At 44.2% G+C, this 23,212-nt stretch overlaps 1 protein-coding gene and 1 long non-coding RNA gene across 5 annotated transcripts in view; one reads left to right on the top strand and one right to left on the bottom strand.

Moving 5' to 3' along the window:
• SHROOM3 (shroom family member 3) overlaps positions 1-17,655 on the top strand; it is a 312,102-nt gene extending 294,447 nt beyond the window's left edge. The window contains 2 exon segments of the mRNA XM_057546670.1: positions 12,324-12,596; positions 16,663-17,655. Of these exon segments, the coding sequence (XP_057402653.1) occupies positions 12,324-12,596; positions 16,663-17,031 (642 nt within the window). The 3' untranslated portion in view covers positions 17,032-17,655.
• Positions 472-19,970, bottom strand: LOC103003510 (uncharacterized). 4 transcript variants are annotated; one of them, XR_009008345.1, is made up of 11 exons: positions 18,693-19,970; positions 17,568-17,863; positions 16,575-17,459; positions 14,865-14,950; positions 13,344-13,501; positions 12,176-12,413; positions 9,094-9,170; positions 6,846-6,912; positions 4,326-4,420; positions 3,900-4,058; positions 472-3,785 (listed from the first exon to the last, which is right to left on the bottom strand). It is a non-coding gene; the product is annotated as an uncharacterized LOC103003510 (long non-coding RNA). The 4 variants fall into 4 exon arrangements; XR_009008344.1 differs by having other exon boundaries at positions 17,568-17,627; XR_449605.3 differs by lacking the exon at positions 18,693-19,970 and having other exon boundaries at positions 16,536-17,459; positions 17,568-17,681.
• Positions 19,971-23,212: the final 3,242 nt, after the last annotated feature.

Below are 23,212 nucleotides of genomic sequence, written 5' to 3'. Positions count from 1 at the left end.
GATGCTGCTGTCTTCCCATACGCCACGGCGAGCTAAGCCCGGCTGTGCCCACAGGGGAGAAAGTTCTTGCCCGGCTGCTTTCCCTGCAGCCCCAGATGGGCTGCCTGCCACTGTGCTCACAGCTCTTCATACAACTCAGGCCTGCATGCTGAAAAGGAAAGGACTCTGTTAAAGCTTGCCTGATGCTGAGCCGGGAACGTAAGGGCTTCTCAGGGGTGCCAATTCCAGGAGAAACTTTCTTCTGTGATTCTGTTTCGTTTATTCTATAATATGTGTCCTAAGCTCTCTTGTTTATGTGTTGGAATGAGACCACAGGATAGAGACTGTGGGAGCAGGGAGCAATGGGACGGGAGGATTGAAGGATTTTAGAAGCACCTCCGTCAGTGGTGTTCTTCTCCCGTCTACAGTCCCAGCCTCGCTGGGCTCACAGTGCACGGCTGACCTGCTGATACGACGCAGCTGCTGTTAGTAACGCATGCTCTCCCAGCCCAGTTTCCCCATGTACACGCCTGCTTCATAGCACGCCTCCTGGCTCCCATTTAATGGGATTGGGGGGAAAAAAACCACATTGCTATAGTCTGTCTATATTTATCCCAAAGAGGGAGCTATATAAACACCATTGTAAGTACCAAGTTGCCAGGACATCTGTAACTGAACATTTTACAGTTTTTTGTTGTTTTGTTTTTTGCACGTAGACATACCCTGCTCTACAGTAGCAGTGTGACAAACTACTTGTTGCTTTTTCCTCCCCATCTTAATTTTACTTTTTAACTGCTTGTTCATCATTTTATTATCACCTTCTCACTCTGAGGATTATGTGGCAAGAAGTATTTTTAGCCTGAGAACACGAAGGAATAAGAGGATTAGTCCTCACGGGAAATGACAGTAGGTACCATTTGTCAAGCATTTCTTAATCCCGGATGTGGGCTATGGTTTTTTTTACTTAGTGCCTTATTACCTTCTTTACACAAAACTGCTCTGACGCCAATATTGTCACATTTTACACTGAAGTAATCAGAGTGAGCCAGGACAAGAAGAGAAGGAGGGGGCGTTCAAGACAAAGAGAACAGCGTGGGAGAAGAGGTAGTTGTGTGAAAAAACAGGGGGAGCGCGTATGTATTGAAGATACTTCCAGGAGGTCTGATACATTTGGGAATGTATTATAAAATAAAGTCTCATGATTAAATTAGAAATTACCAAATTTAGAGAATAACAAAGAAAGGCCATGAATGGCAGGAGACAAGGCTGGGAGGACCCACGGGGGCAGGTCATGGAGGTCACATGGGGCTTTGTCTGAAATGCCAAAGAGTTTGGATTTTACCGTGTGGCAGTGGAGAACCCTATGAGATTTTTTTGTTTCAATGAACTACAGGTTTATGAACGTGTAATAGAATTTGTGTGTCACTTGCATTTACATATCTGATCTGGAAACAGAGAAAATAGGCAGGCTTTAATTGATGTTGTTGAAGGTATCTATTAATATATTCAGCGTGAAGTTGAAAATGCAGTTCTCTTCCCAATATATAACAAGCTTTTTTTTCCCCTAAGGATGGTTTTAAAACATGATGCTTGGTCAAGATGGTTCTAAGGCAGAGTGTAGCCTTCCACCAACTTCTGCAAAGTAATAATTTGTTGCCTAATGTTTAAAGTTAGTAAACCTAAGATGTATTTCTACGCGTGAAACTCACTAAGAGTCAATGGAAACTAGAATCCTGATTTATTAATATTTTGAAACTAGCATTTCCAATCAGTTCTACTTTAATATACTTTTTATTTATATATCCTAGATGATGAATTGTAATATTCCAAGTAAACGTAAGTATTACTTAAAATATAAAACAATCAGTCACTGTCTGAACTTCTGACATACATAAAATCTAAAGACAGTTTAATACTTAGGGCTTTCAATTCTTTGGCTAAACCCTGCCATATCTATTAGGCAAAAATCTGCTTAACCAGATCTCATGATTCTCTATTCTGGACGCCAAAAGGCTTTGGCTTAGAGACTTAGTGGAATATTTCAAAAGGCAAAAAAAATCTGTTATTCCTGAGAACTGGCTTTCCCCAAGAGATCATTAGTGACCCAGATGGTTCTCAGCTGTCTATTTCTGTTGCTCTTGCTTCATAAAGTTTCAAGTTTTCCTCTGGTCTGTCTTCTTTTCAGCCTGAAAAACTTCCTTTAGCATTTCTTTTTTTAAGCATTTGTCTGCTGGTGACAAATTCTTTTAGTTTTCCTTCATCTAAGAATGTCTATATTCTGTTGTCATTTCTAAAGAATTTTTACTAGATATGGAATGCTGGGGGGTTGACTATTCTTTTTCTTTTAGCACTTTAAAAATGTCCCATTTCTTCTTGCTTCCATGGTTTCTGATGAGAAACGCACAGCCGTTGAATACTTGTTCCTCCTATATGCAATGTGTTGCTTTTCTCTGGCTGCTTTCAAATTTTTTATCTTTGATTTTCAGCAGTTTGGTTATGATATGTATGGGCGTAACTTTCTTTGATTTATCCTGTTGGGGTTTACTAAGCTTCTTGATTCTGTAAACTTATGTCTTTCACTAAATTCAGGATGTTTTTAGCCAGTATGTCTTCAAATATTTTTTTACGTGCTAATCTCTTTCTCTTCTTTTGGGACTCCAGTGACATAAATGTTAGACCTTTTGATATTGTCCTGCGAATCTCTGAAACTTTGTTCATTTTTTTTTAAGGCTTTTTTATTTTTGATTATTTATTTATTTATTTTGGCTGCTTTGGGTCTTTGTTGTTGCACACGGGCTTTCTCTAGTTGCGGTGAGCGGGGGCTACTCTTCGTTGCAGTGCGTGGGCTTCTCATTGCGGTGGCTCCCCTTGTTGTGGAGCACGGCCTCTAGGTGCGTGGGCTTCAGCAGTTGCAGCACGCAGGCCCTAGAGCGTGTGGTCTTCAGTAGTTGTGGCATGTGGGCTCTAGGGTGCGCGGGCTCAGTAGTTGCGGCTCACAAGCCCTAGAGCTCAGGCTCTGTAGTTGTGGCACACAGGCTTAGTTGCTCCGTGGCATGTGGGATCTTTCCGGACAAGGGATGGAACCCGTGTCCCCTGCATTGGCAGGTGGATTCTTAACCACTGCGCCACCAGGGAAGTCCTGTTCATGTTTTTAATGTTTTCTGTCAGTTCATTCAGATTGGATAATTTCTATTGATCTATCTTCAGTTTCACTGACTTTCCTGCCTCTATTCTGCCAGTGATTTTTCTTTAAATTTTCAAATATTATAGTTTTCAGTTCTAAAATTTCCATTCAGTTCATTTTTTGTAGTGTCTGTCTATTCATTTGAAGAGTGTTTACTTCTACCATGGAGCATAGCTACAAAAGCTATTTTAAAGGCTTTGATCATCCCGTTTGGGTTATCTCAGGGTTAGCACCTGTTGGTTGTCTTCCCCTGAGAGTTGCTCACGTTTTACTGGTTCTTTTCATGCTGGGTAATATTGTACCTGAACATTTTGAGTGTTATGGTGTAAGTCCCGGGTTCTCTGAAAATCCTCTGAAGAATGTTGATTTTTTCATTTTGTTTTAGCAGGCAGCCTAGTTAGGTTCAGGCTACAAGTTCTGTCCCACCTCTGGCTGTTGGTTCCAGTGTCAATTCAGTCTTCAGAGCCTCTGCTGTCTTATATGTGTCTGTCCTACACAGGCACCTTTCAGGGCTGAGCCTGGGACTTGGGTGAGTTGTTCTGTCACAGTTCAGTTCTCAAAGCCTTCGCCGTGCTGCTTTGGGTCTGTCCCACACACGTGCAGCTTGAGGGTGAGCCAGGACCTAAGGCAGTTCAGACACCGAATTAGGGGGGGTCTCCTTTTCCTGCTCTCTCCTGTCCAGTATTCCCACCTGACCCCCCCGCCCCGCACCCCCAGCTCCCAGCGGCCCCCTTACCTGGGCCTCTGGCTAGAAATAGGACAACGGGTTCTTGCGGTGTCACGGCAGCCTGCACGGACATGCCATTCTGCATGGCTGGGACTATCCTCGGGAAGAGAAAAATAGTGGGGATTCGCCCCACAGTCTTCGGTCCGTGGGGTCACTGTCCCAGTTCCTCTGGACAGAAAGAAGGGTTTTGTCTTGGGGTTTTAAGTGCCTGTGCCACCACTGCACCGTGCACTCTGCAAGGAGAGTCACTTCGGGGGGCAGGGCTGGGAGAGGGGGGAAAAAAAGAGAGAAGGAAGAGGAAGAAACAGGATTCCCCCACCTGCTTTATGTCACAGAAAGCAGCATTTTTGCTGCCACACCCTCTGTGCAGTTCAGCATTGAGGCTATTTCCAGGGCAGAACCAGAACATGAAAGGGGGAGAAGCAGGAAACTCACCCCTGTTCTGGGTCGTACTTCAGGCGTAGCTCCCCTCCCCGGCGCACTGCCGCAGCTAACCTTGCAGAGCCCTCTTCAGGGTCCAGGGGTGTTAGCTGTAGGAAGGAGGGGAGAGAGGCTGGCGTGGGCTCCCGCCATCTGGCCACCGTCAGTCAGTCCCTCTCCTGGGGTTTATCAGCGGGGAGGGAGATGCGGTGGATTTACATTTAGGGAAGCTGTGCATGCAGCGAGACGGGAGGAAGAGAGGGTAGTTGGGAGGGAGTTACAGCCGCCTGGGCCAGGAAGTGACGAGGCGGGCCTAAGGGAGTTGCGGTAGGTGCAGTGAGAAACACATGGATTTAATTTGTTTTAAAAGGAAGCAAAAGGGACAGAATCCGGTAGCAGATTGGACACGGAGCATGGAAGAGAGGGAGGAGGAGGGCTGGGCTCCCGAGTTCCTGGCCTAGGTGACTCTGGTAACAGACATAGGAAAAACAAGGAGGTCATCCGGGGAGGGCGGAGGATGCTTTGTTGAATTTAAAGAAATATAATAACGTTTCTTGTGTGTCAGAGATTCCTGTCACCCAGAACCAAGAGGCTGAACAACTTTCTGGTCACAAGCCTTCCCGAGAGGAAACGAGAACCACTCCTGACAGAAAATGTGCTAGAGAATATCTGAAGGGGCGGTCAGGCCCCCGCAGCCTTTCTGCTTTGATCAGGTCACACAGCGTGGGGTGCAGGTTTTCTCGGGACAGAAACTGCCCCTGACTTCTCTGTGGGGTGAAATGCAGCTAAAGAAAACAGTCACATGCTGCTGCCTGGCTCCTCACGCTGAATGTCTTTATCTAGTCCCAGCTTTTACCAGCTGGAGCCTGAGCTCCTCTCTGTCCCCAAACCCCAGCCACGCGGCTGAGGGTCCTGAATTACTCTGTTTAGATCAAGACAGGCCATCCGTCGAGGCCAGCTGTGTGTGTAAGGATGTTATTGGCAACCCTGTCGGCACAAGTCCTCCAAGCAGAACGCAAAGCAGTGTTGTGGGGGGTGGGGGGGCGGGAGTTGGGTATGTTCCCCTAGGGGCGTCTACCCAAATGGCTGGTGTTTGTTCTTCCAGGTGTTGCCTAATCGTAACGACAGCGCGACACAATAACAACTGGAATGTGTATAATACTTGTATATTTTCCAGAGTGCTTGCACACGCTTTAGCTTAGCTGAGCCTCACAACATTCCTCTGAGCTGTTTTAATGTAGCGATCAGAAGCCTGAACCCTGCAGCCGGAGGACCTGGATTTAAAGCCTGGTGCTGCCGCTTTCTAGCTGTCTGGGCTTGGGCAAGTGACAGAACCTCTATCCGCTTCCCTTTCCTCATCCGTAAAAGGGAGATAATAACGGTACCCATCTCATCGGGTTGTTGTGAGTAGTAACCGAATAGGAAAACACCTAAGGAGTGCCTGGCACAGACAGAGAGCTCTGTAACTAAACATTACTATTAGTTATAGGCAGGCATTCGGATGCCCTTGCAGTGGATGGGAAAACAGACGCAAAAGGTCAGGTGACTGGCCTGACTGTGAGTTTTCTGTCAGAGCTGGGTCTCCTGACTCCTGGTCCAGTGTTTGAGCTGGTGCTGGAGCAGGGAGGAGGTGGGACAGGACCCAGCAAGATTTACGCATGCAGATGGTGAGGTGCGAGGGAGGATCTGTTAAGCCATGTTTACGGAGAGAACCCTTATAAGTAGCAGCTCACACAGGGTGAGTTAACACTTTCTGCCAGATGAGAAGTGGATACATGTCAATGATTTTGCAAATTAATTAGCTCCTGAGAGACTAATAAGTTAGTTATTTTTTTTAATTAAAACAAACACCTCTTCTCTCTCCCCATTGAATTCTATGGGTGTAAGTTGGTAGGGTTTTTTGTGTGTTTGTTTTGAAGAGATCTGCCTGGCATAGAAATGGCTATTTAATATAGCAAACTTTCCCTTGCTGCCTTCAGTTACTCAAATCCCTCTTAACTACATTTTAAAATCCAAATCTCCATATTTTAAGGGCTTGGTCAATTTGAAAGATTCAAATACCATCCAAATGTACAACCTTTGAGCCAGGAGTGACTGGTGTCACTCAGTGATACTGGTATAAGCAGATATGCCGAGCTGTGATGTATGACATTTACAGCCCAGCCAACAGCTTTCGGAAGTCAGAATGCCGCAAAATGTATATTGGTTCTTCCCACAGAAGCCTCCCTGTATCACCCCTAGACATTTTCATCTTATTCTGTCCTTCCTTGTCCCCTGAAGCCCAGAGTACACATCAGCTCCTGTACAGACAGGCTCTGGTTCTTCTGCCACTGTTAATGTCTTTGAAAACCAAAACAGAGCAGGCGCCAAGCACTGACCCCACTGTCCTGGGAGCGCACAGGGACCACTGCACCTGCACACCTCGTATGAAGGGGATAACGGCTAGCACATGCTGAGGAAAGAGACAGTAAGCATCCAAACTAAAAGTGACTCCTCATTTCTTAAAATGATGGCAGAGTAGAAGGATGAGCTCACCTCCTCTCACGAAAACACCAAAATCACAGCTAACTGCTGAACAGCCATCGACGAAGAAGACTGGAACCTACAAAAAAAGATATTTTACATTCAAAGACAAAGAAGAAGCCACAACAAGATGGTAGGAGGGGCGCTTTCGCGACATAATCAAATCGTATACCCACCAGATGGGGGACCCACAAACTGGAAAATAATTATATTGCAGAGGTTCTCACATAAGAGTGAGAGTCCTGAGCCCCACGTCAGGCTCCCCAGCCTGAGGGTCTGGCCTCGGGAGGAGGAACCCCCAGAGCATTTGGCTTTGAAGGCCAGCAGGGCTCGTGTGCAGGAGCTCCATAAGACTGGGGGAAACAGAGACTCCACACTTGGAGGGTGCACATAAGGTTTCACGTACACTGGGACACAAAACAAAGCGGTAACTCCATAGGAGCCTGGGCTGGACCTACCTACGAGTCTTAGAGGGTCTCCTGGGTGGCAGGGGTCAGCTGTGGCTCACTGGGGGCAGCAAGGACACTGGTGGCAGAGGTCCCAGAGAACATTGATCAGCCTGAGCTCTCTGGGAGGTTGCCATTTTGGCATCAAGACCTGGTGCTACCCAACAGTCTACAGCCTCCAGTGCTGGAACGCCTCAGGCCAAACAAGCAGCAGGATAGGAACACAGCCCCATCCACCAGCAGACAGGCTGCCTAAAGGTGTACTGAGCTCACAGCCACCTCTAAACACCCCTTGACATGGCCCTGACCACCAGGGGAACAAGACCCAGCTCCACCCACCAGTGGGCAGGCACCAGTCCCTCCCACCAGGAAGCCTGCACAAGCCCCAGGACCAACCTCACCCACTAGAGAGCAGACACCAGAAGCAAGAGGAGTTATGATCCTGCAGCCAGCAGGAAGGAGACCACAAATACAGAAAATTAGACAAAATGAGATGGCAGAGAAATGTTCCAGACAAGGGAACAAGATAAAAACCTACAAGAACAACTAAATAAAGTGGTGATAGGCAACCTACCTGAAAAAGAATTTAGAGTAATGATATCAAAGATGATTCAAGATTTCAGAAAAAGAATGGAGGCACAGATCAAGACGATACAAGAGATGTTTAACAAAGAGCTAGAAGACTTAAAGAACAAAGAAACAGAGATGAACAATACAGTAACTGGAATGAAGAATAAACCAAATGGAATCAATAGAATAATTGAGGCAGAAGAGTGAATAAGTGTGCTGAAAAGCAGAATGGTGGAAATCACTGCAGCTGAAGAGAATAAAGAAAAAAGAATGAAAAGAAATGAGGACAGCCTCAGAGACGTCTGGGACAACATTAAACAAACCAACATTTGTATTATTTGGGTCCCAGAAGGAGAAGAGAGAAAGGGCCTGAGAAAATATTTGAAGAGATTATAGCTGAAAACTTCCCTAACATGAGAAAAGAAACACTCAAGTCCAGGAAGAGCAGAGAGTCCCATACAAGATAAATGCAAAGAGGAACATGCTGAGACACATATTAATCAAACTGACAAAAATTAAAGACAAAGGAAAAAATATTAAAAGCAACAAATAACATACAGGGGAATCCCCATAACATTATCAGCTGATTTTTCAGCAGAAACTGCAGGCCAGAAGGGAGTGGCATGATATATTTAAAGTGATGAAAGGGAATAACCGACAACCAAAAATACTCTACCCAGCAAGGCTCTCATTCAGATTTGATGGAGAAATCAAAAGCTTTACAGACAAGCAAAAGCTAAGAGAATTCAGTACCACCAAACCAGCTTTACAACAAATCCTAAAGGAACTTCTCTAGGCAGTAAAGAAAAGGCCACAACTAGAAACAAGAAAATTATGAATGGGAAAGCTCACTGTATGTAAAGGCAAACATAAAGGTAGGAAATCATCCACACACAAATATGATATCAAAACCAGCAGTCGAAAAAAAACAAAAAACAAAAAACCAGCAGTCGTAAGGAGAGTACAAATGCAGGATATCGGAAATGCATTTCAAATTAAAAGACCAGCAACTTAAAACAATCTTGCACATATATAGACTGCTATATCAAAACCTCATGGGAACCACAAACCAAAAATCTACAGTAGATACACACACAGAAAAGAAAAGCAATCCAAACACAACACTAAAGATAGATATCAAATCACAAGAGAGAACAAAAGAGGAAGGAAAGAAAAAAGATCTTCAAAAACAAATCCAAAACAATTAACAAAATGGCAATAAGAACATACATGTTGATAATTACCTTAAATGTAAATGGATTAGATGCTCCAAAAGACAGACTGGAACGAAATAATGCCATTTGCAGCAACATGGATGGACCTAGAGATTATCATACTAAGTGAAGTAAGTCAGATAGAGAAAGACAAATATCATATGATATCACTTATATGTGAAATCTAATTTTTAAAAAATGAGACAAATGAACTTATTTACAGAACAGAAACAGACTGACAGATATTGAAAACAAACTTATGGTGACCAAAGGGGAAAAGGAGCGGGGGTGGGGGGGAGGAAGGGATAAATCAGGAACTTGGGATTAACATATACACAGTACTATATATAGAATAGATAAGCAACAAGGACCTACTGGTATAGCACAGGGAAATCTACTCAATATTCTGTGATAAACTATATGAGAAAATCTAAAAAAGAATGAATATATGTATAACTGAAATACTTTGCTGTATACCTGAAACTAACACACCACTGTAAATCCACTATACTCCAATAAAATTAAAATGAAAAAATAAAAAAAAACCAAAAACAGGGTCTGCCGAGGAAGGACTGAATGGGCTAGACTCTGAACCTGATGGCTGTTCAGCTGTGTCAAATTCTTTGACCCGTCCTTACCCATCAAACCCTGCTCGCTTGGTGGCTGCCTTTCCAGCACTGCTGACCCGTAACCTTTAATTAAAGCCAGGACTTGGACACGTCAAGGACATTATGAACCCTACTTAGATTGAAGGAGCCTGAGAAAATTAGTGCACCGAGTTCAGTGGAAACTCAGAGGAAGAGCTCTCCCCTCTCTTCACCACTCACCCCATGTGAGGACAGACTTATCCTCACTGGTTTACACTCATTTGCAAATTAAAAATCATCACATCTATTCCTTAAAATGCCAGCTACTGAGAGCCATAATGAGGATTTTTAGAATGGAGTTCCTTCCGGAAATGACACAATATTAGTTTCGAAAGAAGTCATATTTATAGGAATAATGGAAAACATGAAGCTGTTCCCTTCTTTTCTTTCTACTCCTTGGTTTTTTTAAAAGCCTTTTGTAGAAAGTATACTTCTCTAGATGTGAGGTTGAAATGGATCCCAAAACGTTGGAATAAGCAGAAGGCCTTTTCCTGAGGTTGAAGTGATAAGAATGTTGTTGCTTAGTCAACTAGCTCTTGGATTTGGCATAACCTGGTTTTCTATAAGAAAGTACCCTCCGGTAACATTCAGAGTGGCAAGCCTAGGAAATGCAAGCTACGAGGCTTAAAAACTCCTGGGCTGACTTCATGTAGATGTCAGTCTCTCTCATTGTCTATCTGAAAGACAGGAATGGTGACATTTGACTTGTGGAACCCTGTCCAGCAGGGATACTGGGAGATGTAACAGCAGGTAGTTTTTATTTTCCCTCCTTCTCTCCATTCCAGTATCCCTGCCATTCTCCTCATAGGAACAGAGAGCACAGTGCAAGATCGTCACCCCCGCTGGGCGTTTTCCTGGAGGTATCTAGCAGGTTATCTTGCAGGCAAATACCATAGCTGCCAGCCAGAATTGTTTTTTAGAAAATGGTGAGTTTTCCAGGGGAGTATAAGGAAAATTAAACAATATTCTCTCCCACCTGCATTCTTCTGAGCTCAGACTCTTCAGTTAAGGAATAATATATACTGTACATTGGTTTTTTTTCCACTACTAAAATTGTCTTTTGTGTCCACTTTGTCTTAACTGCTTGTAGAAAGCCAAAGATTATAACCCATAATGAGTCGGTGCAGCAGATGGGAAAGTTTTAAGCCCCCTTCAGTCTCTGGGATTAGGCGAGTTGAGAAGACAGTAACTTGAACATTTCAAGGACATTGTGAACCTTACTTAGTTGAAGTACCTCTGGTAGTCCAGCTCCAAGATGGGCAGATGGTGGAGAAATAAATATTTTCCTTATCATTGTGATTATTGTATTCTCTGGTGCTCATGTTGAAGAAACAGTACACAAAGTTGTCAGTACCCTTCAATTTGGTTATTCAAAAATATTTTTTTCCCTTTTTTTCTTCCTTTAAAATGAAGATTTACTCTAACGTAGAAATTGTGATCCTTTGTTTTCTTCCAACTGAATTCACACAGCTTGGGTTTATGTATACATACATACACACACACACACACACACACACACACACACACACACACATATATACATACATGTAAATTTTGAGCTGGAACCTTGTTAGTGGTAAAGAAGTAGGTTTTAACCAGAAAAAGAAGATGTTCTTTTTCCATATGGCTACCTCAGGCGAAGAAAAAATGACTAAAGAGCCATGGAGTCTAATTTCTCTCACAACAAAGTAAGAGTAGACACTTCATATAAATGAAGTCAAAGTTGAAACCATTAAGACCTTTACTTCATTCCTTCAGTTAAGCATACTGGGTATTTGTGTAATCCTGTTTCATAGTATGGAAATTGGTAAGTAAGGTGGCAGATTACATAGCCCTGCTCACTGGAGACAGTGGGTGCAGGACAGAACAAGGGACTGAATTCTGAATAAAGGTCTCATGAATATTTACAATGGTTGTACAAGGGTAGCCCCAAAGTCAGGCTGCCTTGAGTTCACGGCAGCCCCACCCGCCAGTGTAGGTGTCTTAGCCTCGCTTCACCTCCCTAAGTCGAAGTTCTCTCAGCTAGCGCACTATGCAGCTAAAGTAGTATCTACTACAAGACAGTTGGGAAGACCAGGTGAGATAATCCATGGACTTTATCGCAGTGTTTGGCTCATGGTAATTCCTCCACGAATGGTATCTGTGATTAATACTCAACTCAGCTCTGTGATCTTAGGCAATTCCCTAATTCCTTTGACCCTCGGCTGCTCCACTTGTTAAACAAGAATATTTACCCTGCCTGCCTACGGTATTGTTGTGAGGATCAAATGAGAACACATATTGAAAAGACTTTTAAAAGTGAGTAGTTAACAAACCAGTTGGGAAGAGAGCGCTGTACACAGCACGACACAACTGGAAAACATTCCGAGGCAATGTGTAATCACGCATTGGCCTGTGAGCACTGAACAGATTCAGAGAAGGCAGTTGTAGACATTCAGGGAAAGGAAGGAAAATTGTGGCCTTACGTTGGGGGCAGTCCGTGCAGAGTGGAGGGGGGCCTCCAGCTGAGCCTCGAAGACAAGACAGAAAGGATGCAGCTGGGAGAAGTGGATCCTGCCCCCACTGACCACTCAGCTGGCTAAGTTTTGCTGTGCGTCTCCTCTCTCGTTCCAGGCGGAGTTGATTGGAAGCCTCACCCACAAGCTTGAGACCCTCCAGGAAGCCAAGGGGAGCCTGCTGATGGACATCAAGCTCAATAACGCCCTGGGGGAAGAGGTAGAGGCCTGGATCAGTGAGCTCTGCAAGCCCAATGAGATCGACAAGTACAAGATGTTCATCGGGGACTTGGACAAGGTGGTGAACCTGCTGCTGTCCCTCTCGGGACGCCTGGCCCGCGTGGAGAACGTCCTCAGCGGCCTTGGTGAAGACGCCAGTAACGAGGAAAGGGTAGGCCGCCTAGCAATTCCGCTCAACAATTTTCCTGCCTCAGCCCATGTACCCAGAGAAGTATGATTAGACAGGAGCCTTTCTAGAGACGATCACCATCTCTCCAGGGCAGGGAGAGAGGAGAAGGATCTTCCACGCCAAGATGTCATGCTGACCCCTCAGCCTCAGGGATACTTAGGAAAGTTAAAAATGTGGGTGCCAGAGTTTCTTTCCTTCCTTTTTATCCCAGAAAAAGGAAAGGTAAAAGCATGATGGGATGGACATTAAAAAAAAGGGAGAGGGACGACCAAACTGTTGGGGATGAGGAGAGGGCACAGGAACGTGAGCTTGGGCTCCCGGGAATCTGCAGGCGAGGGGCCACGGGCACTTGGTGAGGACGCAACCGCTGTGTCCATGGCACCCCTTACTGGAATAACTGGTAGTGACAGCGGTGGCGATACCAGATAGACTCTAAGTCCTCCCTCCGGGTCAGGCGCTGTGGGCTGACACACTGTAGGTGCAGTCTCACAGAATCCTCACAACAGGCCAGTAGGCAACAGAGCCAGGACGGGAGGAGCCCTGCTGCAGCCCCCAAGTGTTATTCACCTCCCTGAACTTAACTCCAGCTACAGAGCATTCTTCATCTGCTCATCTGTATAGCAAATATTTACTGAGTATCCGGTACCTACCTGCCACTTTCTGATCTAGGCACTTAGGATACTCTGTGAACAAAGCAGTCAGATCCCCACCCTCATGGAACAAACTTACCAAGGGAGGTCAGGTGATAAACGCAGCTATTTTTCATATATATGCCGAGGTGATGAGTGCTCCAGCCATCCAGGGGTTCCTTTGCTTTCTGGCTCCTTCTATCTACAGCTCTCTCTTCCAGTGCTGTCAGGGATTTCCCAATTATTTCTCTGAGTGCACTGCATTAAAAGGAAAGATGTCTCTTGTCAAATAGATTTTTAAAGGATTGAAAGAAGTCTAGGCGGTAAGCATTTAGGGATGTGACTCAGCATGCAGGAACTTTCTGCAGCCCCTCTCCCGGCGAGTGCCCTCCTCGTGGAAATGTTCTGGGCCTTCACTTCCTCACCTAGAAACCGTCTGACTGCGTTTGCCTCAAAAGTGTTGTCCTTTCCACCTTCCTTTCATCCAGCAAGCAGCTAACAAGAACCTGTCAAATGCCAGGTGCCCTGCGTGCTAGGGCTGAACACTGCCTCAAAACAGGCCCGCCTTCAAGGAACTCAGCAGTTAGTGAGGAAAACCAGTGTAAACAGCGTAGAAGCGGCGATTGTATTTAGTATGCTGCAGCACGGCGATAAACTCAGAGCCGTGAGAGCACCTCCCATGCGGTGTGGTGTGGTGTGGTGTGTGGTGTGGTGTGGTGTGGTGTGTGTGGTCAGGGAGGACTTCACACAAGTGCTGCTTGAATGGAGTCTAGGGGACTTTCTTAATTCCAGGTGGACTAAGAGGGAAAGGGCTTTACCATTTAGAAGGAATGTCATGGACAAAGTCCAGACAGACCATGGCGTGTTTAAGAATTGATTTACATGTGGTTGGTATGTCTAGAGCAGAGTGCTTCCTTGATTCACTTGTTTTTAAGGGAGACCAACAAGGGATAATGAAGCCACTGTCCCCGCAGGGCTAGCGTCAGTGGGGAAGCCATCACTGCCTCTGGACCTGGAGCAGCAGGAGGAAGGGACCCTTATCGGAACTCTAGCTGTAGCTGACCTGCAGCACTGAGGCCTGGGTGACAGGTGGTAGACACCACCCCCTGGCAAGGAGGGAGCCAGGGATAAAGGCCTCAATTTCTTCTCCCTCCCGGCTTCCAATCTCCTGCCCGTGACTGCCACTGGCCAAAACCAGCAGCCAGCAGGGTGCAGCTTCCCTGGACATAGAGCAGGGCAGAGGAGAGTGGATCTGAAGGGGTAAAGAGTATCCGGTGCAGAAAATAATCACAAAGACCTACGGGTTGTACTTTAGACTTTAGCCTGTAGGCCTGGAGAGCCATGAACTAATTTCATGACATAATCAGCCTGGGGAGGGGTGAGAATGATGTTACAGTTGGGAGGTTTATTGTAATGGTCTAGCAAGATGGGTTTAGGCTGTTAATTTGGGCCATTGTCATGGAGATAGAGAATAGGGAGTGACTTAGAGAATGAGTTTGAATTAGCAGGGCGTGTTAGATGAGGGGAAGGATAGAACAGAAGGTAATTCCAAGTTTCCTGTTCGGTTGCTTGGGTGGATGCCACAGGTATCTGAGATAAGCAATACTGCAGCAATTCTTACCGGAAGAGAAGTTGAATTCAATTCTGGAACAACTCAACACTTAAATGCACGTACACACTCTCAAGTACAGATAAGTGCTTGCTCACCTGCAAGATACATCTGTATTAGTTTTTATAATTATTAGTATTTGTTAAATAAAAGTGTAAATAGGAATAAGGAAAGGAAGAATAAATGGTTCAATAAATGCCAGATTCAGGATTGTAGTTACCAGTGAGGGGAGGAGGGGGAAGATGGGGATCGGGAGAACTATATATAACGCTTCAACTGAATATTTTGTTTTTAAACTGAAGCAAATATGAAAAATGTTCAAGCTAAGATTTGGTACTGTTAATGATGGGTACACAGATATTATACCATTCTCTATACAATACTGATGTTTAAAATATTTCATAAGTTTTTAAAGGTGAAGAAGAGGTTCTCACTTTTTAACTTATTTCCCAGTATTTTGAAACATGTCTTCATTGCAACTTCAGTCCCTATGGGTTTCTTTTTTAGGTGTGTTTTTCTGATTAGGGGAAGGAAGCCTATGAAAACGGAGATATTTGTAAGAGTAACCTATTAACTTTGCACTTTTCCTCTAGGCGTTATTAGGTAAGATCTGACAGGCCGGTTCAAGGGGAGTTTAGGGCAGAGACCCATGAGCCTTTCATAACCCTATGTAAGCTAATCTGTGTTGAGATATATATTTAAATATTCTTATTTCTTGATTAATTTCCACTTTAAACTTTCTCAGTCACTTTAGCCTGAAGAGTCTGGTTAAATATACAATTTTTAAAAAATTTTAATGACATTATATGTCAGCATGTTGAGTAAAAGGCCACATTAAAGACTTTTATAAAGTCTAAAGATAATATGCTGTCTTACCGTTGGGTCTGTATAAGAAACTCTCAGAATATGAAATCGCCATCATTGTCAAATAGAATTTCTCTCATGTTAGATTCAGAGGCCTGAAAAATGGAAACTGATTTTTTCAGTGATGGTAAATATAATGCTCCCATTGTTGATTGTGGATTGGAGCAGAGGTTCTCAAACTTTAACTGCAAAGAATCGCCCGAAAGGCTCCTTCAACCACAGACCTCTGAGCCCCACGCCTCCAGAGCTTTTGACTCAGTAGGTGGAAGGGGGCCTGAAATTTTTCATTTCTAACAAATTCCCGGGAGATGCTGCTGGTGCCCACTTTGAGAACCACTATAAAATGGAAACACTTGTAAACACTCAGGGTACCTTGATGACTGGCTTTCTTCCCCTTCAATTTTTTGACTGTGGTAAACTACATATAAAATTTGCCATTGTAACCATTTTTAGCTGTACAGTTCAGTAGTATTAACTATATTAACATTGTTGTGCAACAGATCTCCAGAACTTTCTCATCTTGCGAAACTGAAGCTCTATACCCACTGAAACAACTCCCCCTCCTCTCTCCCCTCCCCCAGGGCCTAGCAACCACCATTCTACTTCGTGTCTCTATGACTGTAGACTTCTAAGGACATCATATAAGTGGAATCCTGATTGTTCTTTTAAGTCTCGAAGCCTTAAAGTAAAGCCATTACCCCAGCCAATTTTAACATAATCTCTCAAATTAAAGCTGCCACATGACTCTATAAGTTAGAGAACCGTATATCTGCAACATAAGGGTAATAAACTGACTTTCAAACAACTGAGTCTCCTTACTTTAGAGCGACAATCAGAATAGAAACTTAGACACCGCACCGTCCTGAAAAAGGTCTCTCTGTGGGCAGGTCGGTTCTCTTCCCCGTTCCGCTGGCCCTTTGCTGATCTGCTTGTTTCGCCCTGGCAGAGCTCTCTCAACGAGAAGAGGAAGGTCCTGGCCGCGCAGCACGAGGACGCCCGGGAGCTCAAGGAGAACGTGGACCGGAGGCAGCGCGTGGTGCTGGACATCCTGGCCCACTACCTTTCCAAGGAGCAACTGCAGGATTACCAGCATTTTGTGAAAATGAAGTCGACACTCCTCATCGAACAGCGGGAGCTGGACGACAAGATCAAGCTGGGCCAGGAGCAGGTCAAGTGTCTGCTGGAGAGCCTTCCCTCGGACTTCGTGCCCAAGGCAGGGGCCCTGGCTCTGCCCCCAGGCCTCGCCGGCGACCTGACTGCTGTGGGAGGGTGGACCGTCAGTGGTATTTTTCCGACAGTAACCTTTCCACTTTAACCTCTTCTTCAGGACCCAACGAAAAGACCACCCCTTCTCTCAACACTATGTAATCTGAAAAATGTTTCAGTACAAGCCAGCCTTTAAACTCTATGGGTTATGGGGGGTTTTTCTGGATAAAAGGAAAAAAATTCCATCCAGGAAAAAGCCTGTCTTTTCCTTCTCACCCTTCATGATTGATCTTCTGAGAGCTTGAATGCTGCTGGGAACTTACTTACCCCTTTCTGTTGTTACTTCGTAGTAGAAAGAAAATTAATGAAACTGTGCGAACTGATCGGAGGGTGTCTGATCGTTTAGTTTTCCACAGGCTGAGGCAGCATGGATAAGTGCGTGTCACCCTCAGGAATGTACCCACGGTGGCCTTCCCTGCTTGTGGGCGGTGCATCCTGACGACAGGTACGCGTACTTAAGGGTCTGCAACATAAAGCCTTAAAGAGAAACACACACACACACAGGAGAAAACTGTCAAACCTTGAACGTTGTTATTTATATTTTTAAAAATGAAAAAGATCATTGTTTGTGTGCTAACCACTTACTTGATTCTGTTTTGTGGTGGACGTAGACGGTTACATTTGAGCTTTGTATTTTGTGAGAACCTTAATGAAACGAAGAATTCCAAAGACAGTCACATTGAGTGTGGAGACTTTTTTCTTAAACTCTCAACAGTGAGTAGACCTTCAATGCTTGTTTTAAACTGAGTATTGGGGAGCCCCGGCTGCCGGTCTTCATCACTGTACTCCTGCAACACTCAGGAGCGCACACACCTTCCCAGGAAGAAGGCTTTATGCAGCATGGCGGTCATGTCCTTCCGCAGTGCTTCCTACCATTATCACTGGGGCGGAGAGAAAGCTAAATTTTACTAACAAGGACAACTCTCCAACCTGTTGACAAGGAGGCCGGAACCCAAGTCAATTCAAAACTGAATTCATGCTGTCCTCCTACGTGAAATTTGAGCTAAATACAACTTATTTGGTGAGATATATTAGCAGGCTGTTTTAATGATGCTTTTCAAAAAAGTTTCTTTTCCTAAAATGTCAAACTTACCAACTACATGTTCACTGAAAACTCCCTCCTTAACCTCTGAAGACTGATTTTGCACTATTCTGCTTCAATAATAACAACCATCTGAGAGGGTACTCGAGAGCCCAAGCTGTAAATTTATTAAAATATATAGACGGGAAGATGGAAGGAGGTGATGGGCCAGCGGCCAGGCTATGTTGTCAGCTGCTGGAGATGGCAACAACCCAATACTTTAAGCAGCTGGTGCATCCCAGGCTGTGCTTTAGTTCTGCTGTTGTTTTTACATGTGTTGAATCCTCGGCGGGGGGTGGCGGGGGTGGCCACCTGTGCTGATTTGGGCTACAAGTACTATAGCAGCCAGTCCTAGAGAACTGGGAGAGTAAAATTCTTAGGAGGGTATCAAATGCTCGTTTTTCTTAGTACATTTTAATTAATGAAAATTTTCTGGTTAAGAACTTCAAAAATGTAGTTTTGATCCCCAATACAGATGTATTTTGATGAACTTAGAATCAATAGGCCACCCACAGATTTGTCGTGAGCCATCAACAAAAGCCATTGCTTCATTCTTTGGAGGTTTTACACTGTCAGACTGCATTATAAGACTGCACCTTGGTTTCCCAGGAATGTTTTCAAAAGCTTACCTCTTACATCTAGAGGTTCCATCTCCCAGGGAATCAGTAGAACCAGGGACAGCATTCAATAGCCACACTGCATGGTCATTTTGAAGTAAAGAAAAACAGTACCTCCGACTGACTTTTCATCAGACTCAGGCCAACGCAGGAGCCTGAGATCAACTCCAATCGGTGTGTCTTGCTGATACTGAGTGGTTCCCTGAGGTCAGAGCAGGTTGAAGCTAGCCAGCAAATGTCTGCAGCAGTTCTTAGTGAAGTTCCTCAGGGGATTCTGGGGCTCCCAGTTCCCAACACTCTTCTAAATTATCCTTAAGGATTTGACTGGGAACGTTTTACACATTCAGTCTTTTTCATCACTTTTCTAATTTATACATGTCAAAGTAAGTGACCACCCCAGAGAAGAGCAGGTGATACTGCGAGGCACCACAAGCACCTGAAAGCTGTGATGCTCTGAGGATAGTTATCCCTTCTTTTGCTCCATTGAAATGTTGTTCTGTTATGTGAGATGAGTGAGGTACCGAGCATGACTGTGAAATCTAATTCTCAGGCGGATGTGATATTTACAGCAGGACTTGACCTCTGTGCTCTGATGAGAAGAAATCACTAACCTAATTTTCATTGTTCACTTTAACTAGATAATAAGCCTATTCTTTACCCCTTTCCTATTTTGCATTCTTTCCCTACTATTAAAAAAAATTATTTAAAAAAAAATCATCCGCAGCGGAAGCCACCTTTTCCCTCCGAATAGCATCCTCGGCCAAAATCATGGGCACAGCAGCCATGAGCAAGTTGTTGGTCAGGATTTCAGGACACACACATTACATCACCAGGAATGTCTGTTCAGTCGATAATTGTCCCCGTGGATAGGATCCTTTCAGAGATACCGTGTCCTGTGAGAAGTCTGGTGGAGGTGGGATGGCCTTGCTGCTGATACTCAAGAAACCTGCAAAGTTCCAAGAAAGGACAATGTCCTATGACATACCTGGGAGGCTTCCAACTTCCTGGGCCCCTGGAGAAGTTCCTGGGCTTGTTGCTACATGTTGTCTGACTCAGCCTTTTCTCGTGCTGTTTTGCTTCTTGTGGCTGCTTAACCCCAAAGAATGCAGGGAGGGTCCAGAGTCAAAGTGTCTTGAGTTTCTCCCAGAGGCACTGTCAAAACCAAACGTTTTTTTCCTTTGCTCCAGGGGATCATTTTATGATGATGAAAACCATCAACTGGTTTTCAGACTTGAAGATTAGCAAGTTTGGGTCAGCTCCCCAGAGTCTGTTGAAATGAGGAGTGAGGGCTTAACTGAGGTTCTTTGGGGCATATAAAGCAGAAACCAGGAACTTCCCTGGAGGTCCAGTGGTTAAGACTCTGTGCTTCCGCTGGTTCGATCCCTGGTCTGGGAACTAAGATCCACATGCTGCAGGACATGGCAAAAAAAAAAAAAAAAAAAAGATACTAAAGCAGAAACCAGCCTGGGAAATCCCAGTTTTCCTATTACTCCATTGTTAATATCTGATCCAAAGTCACTTCTGAGTTTGATAGATCACAGTCATTCCTAACATGAGTTCTACCGTGAAGTTTGTATTTTATTCAAGCATCTTTTATTAAGATATTGGGCTTTTTTTCTGGATAACTTGAAAAATGTTGGCTTTTTATTCTTATATGATTCCAAATTTTTCTCTTTAGTAATTTTCTATGATATTATTGGCTTTATTCTGTTATGTTGGAATTATTTTTCCTTTCTTAGAACAAAATGAGTTTTATTCACCTTACTGCTGGGAGGAAAAGGAAGAACTTCAGCGAGAAATAACTTCTCCATCTCCAGCACGACGTGGCCAGGTGAATGTGAAGGGGCCTTTCTACACAGAAATAGATTATTGGGGACAAGGTATTCATTGCTGCCTGAACTCTCTGGGACGAAGCATGGAATAAAATGATAAAGGCCATTTTGGTATCAGGGACACATGAACAGTGTTCTAGTTTATTCTTATTTCTAAATGAAATCTTACTTTTCTTAAGGGAGCTCATTCAGACACTAACTCAATCGTGGTTTCTCAAAGTACAGTCAAGGTAGCATCTGCATCAGAGTAACGGGTGCTTGTTATAAAAAGGCCAGTTGCTGGGACACAAACAAGTAGGCTGGGAATCTGCATCTTAACAAGTTCCCCAGTTTCTTCTGATGTACTCTAACATCCAAGAGCCTCTTACCCCCTGTCGTTTGTACAGTTTTTATTGTTAGGATCACAGTTAGACTGGCATGAATGTATATCATAATAATCCCAGAAATGCAAAGCCCTGTCACATTTACTCTCATTAACTACATTATTATGAGTTAATACTGTCCCCACGATTAAATCATCCCCAAGGTTGTGATATGGGTTCCGCTCCCCCACCCCCACTCACTCCCTCCTAGATCTGTTTTAAATTTAAACAAACTAAGTACTTATTCAGGCTAAGTGCACTAATTATTTCTCCCCCAAAGGAATCAGCTTATCAAACAATGTCAGTAATCTGAAGTGCTGCCATGATACCTGTACTCACCTGAAATCACGACTGACCTTTTCAGTGGAGACCGTACTCAGATTTCTGTGGCTTCATCACTAGTCTCGTGCTACCTATGGGTTAGAATTTCTCTTGGCTTGGATCTGACAGTCTAGGTCATGAAACAAAAATGTGTTCCTTTCCTCTGAGAAGTGAAAGGAGCCATCACCCGATTTTAAAAGCCTAAAATCAAAATTAGGCAGGAAAAAAGTTGTGGAGAAACTGGTTCCCTTAGTCCTGCTTCATTCTATAAATTCCCTCAAATCTTCTGTAAGTGGAAAAGCAGCTGCGTTTCTTGCTAAGACATCAGTATTGCTATTGCTTTACACAGTGGAAGTTTAGTATGAGAAATTATTGTATTCTGATAAGTATCTATAGAATATAAGGAAATTCTGTATGATACCCTTGAGCTAAGGAAGAGTACCCAAGAAAAGATAAACTTGGAAAGGGCCCCCCTCACAAAGGCTGGGGTTCAGAGCTTCTTGGAGAGCTCAGTCCACTGACAGCAGAGAAGTTTGTTCTTTGCCCAGGCCAGAAGCCGGTCTGCAGTCCCTGGGCAAGCAGGAGGCAACCCACAGCATAGACGTGCACAGGTAGTGGAGGCCTGCAGAGGGGCTGGCCACTCAGGGAAAACCCACTGAGTCAGGTTATCTGCTAGGGGCCTGAGGGAAGAGGGTATCGGCAGAATGCCTTTGGGGCACGGATGCAAGCAGGAATCCTTCCAGGTGTGTCGTTTCAAGTCCACAGAGCTGGGAGAAGGTTATCCCTGCCGAGGCTGCAAGGTCACTGAGGTGACCCATGGCTGGGGCCGAACTCCATCAGATATCCTCACACCACGCCACTCCTGCACCAGGCAGCAGCCCAAACAGTAGGGTAGCCCTTTCCTTCCCTCCTGCCCTCCAGCGCCCTCTACTGAGAAAGCTTAACGTCATGCTCACTGTGAGGGAGATTAAAGTGACTGTCCACTGTCACAGAGCATATACTGAAGGGTGAATGTGGAGCTAAGAGGCAATAAATTGGTAACTGGCACAGATTTATTCTTCTAGATCATTACCCTAGCATTATCTTCTGGTATCATATAGAATTTTGTAGTTGTTGATTCTGTAAGAACTGTTTCTCTGATAATAAAGAAAAAAACATATTAAATGGACAATTTCTATCTCTTGAAAGAGAAGGTGTCAAAAGGAAAGCAGTTTCTCATTTGTTTTCTTTAAATGTGCTTCACACACTCATATTCCTCAAAGTACCTAAAGCAATAGATTTAGAATGAGGCCTATTTAAGAGCACGTGCAAGTTCTGTACCTGGCGATCTCTGTCTGGCTCTGCCTCTGTACACCTCTGTGAGTCTCTCTGTCTCTTGATGCATCTCCACACGCACACCTTTCTGTCTCTGTGTGTTTTTGTCTACCTCACGCTAGGGTTGTCATCTTTCTGTTCCTTCATTTACCAAATAATTCCAGTTATATTTTTTCTTTTTTTGGGGGGGGGATGGGGTGACTTAGAAAGGATAATGGGAATAAGTAAAGAGCTAGAAGGGAAGATGAGCTGAGTGTAAAGTCAAGAATGCGCTTTTTTTTTTTTTTTCCAATTTAGGGAAATGTTTTCACCTCACTCAAGCTCATTCAAAAAAGAGAGAGACAGGTAAAGGAAGACTTTGCAAACTTTGCAATGTGTATAAATATGTATAAGAGTGAATGAGAGCTATTTCCCTTCTCTAATTAGAACAGAGTATAGGAATTGGCTTTATTTTTCAGTAATAGGAATTGAGGGGATAAGAAGGAACAACCCAACAAAGAGGACTCGTAGGCACTGGACTGAGAACTTAAGAACGCTAATCTTCCTTCCTGACAATTAAAAGAAAAAAAAATAGAATATAGATCTACGTGGTATGAAATGATTCGGAAGCAGATTTGTTAAAAGGCAGGAAGATAGTCTGACATCCCTTTCAGGGCTAGGGTTCTGTGCAGGTAGGTGGGCAGAAAGAGAATTGCAGCTTAGG

The sequence above is a fragment of the Balaenoptera acutorostrata genome, chromosome 5 (assembly GCF_949987535.1).
Source record: "Balaenoptera acutorostrata chromosome 5, mBalAcu1.1, whole genome shotgun sequence".
In the NCBI taxonomy this organism is placed as follows: Eukaryota; Metazoa; Chordata; class Mammalia; order Artiodactyla; family Balaenopteridae; genus Balaenoptera; species Balaenoptera acutorostrata.
The sequence above is the reverse complement of the archived record's forward strand: the minus strand, read 5'-3'. Positions and strand labels throughout refer to the sequence as shown.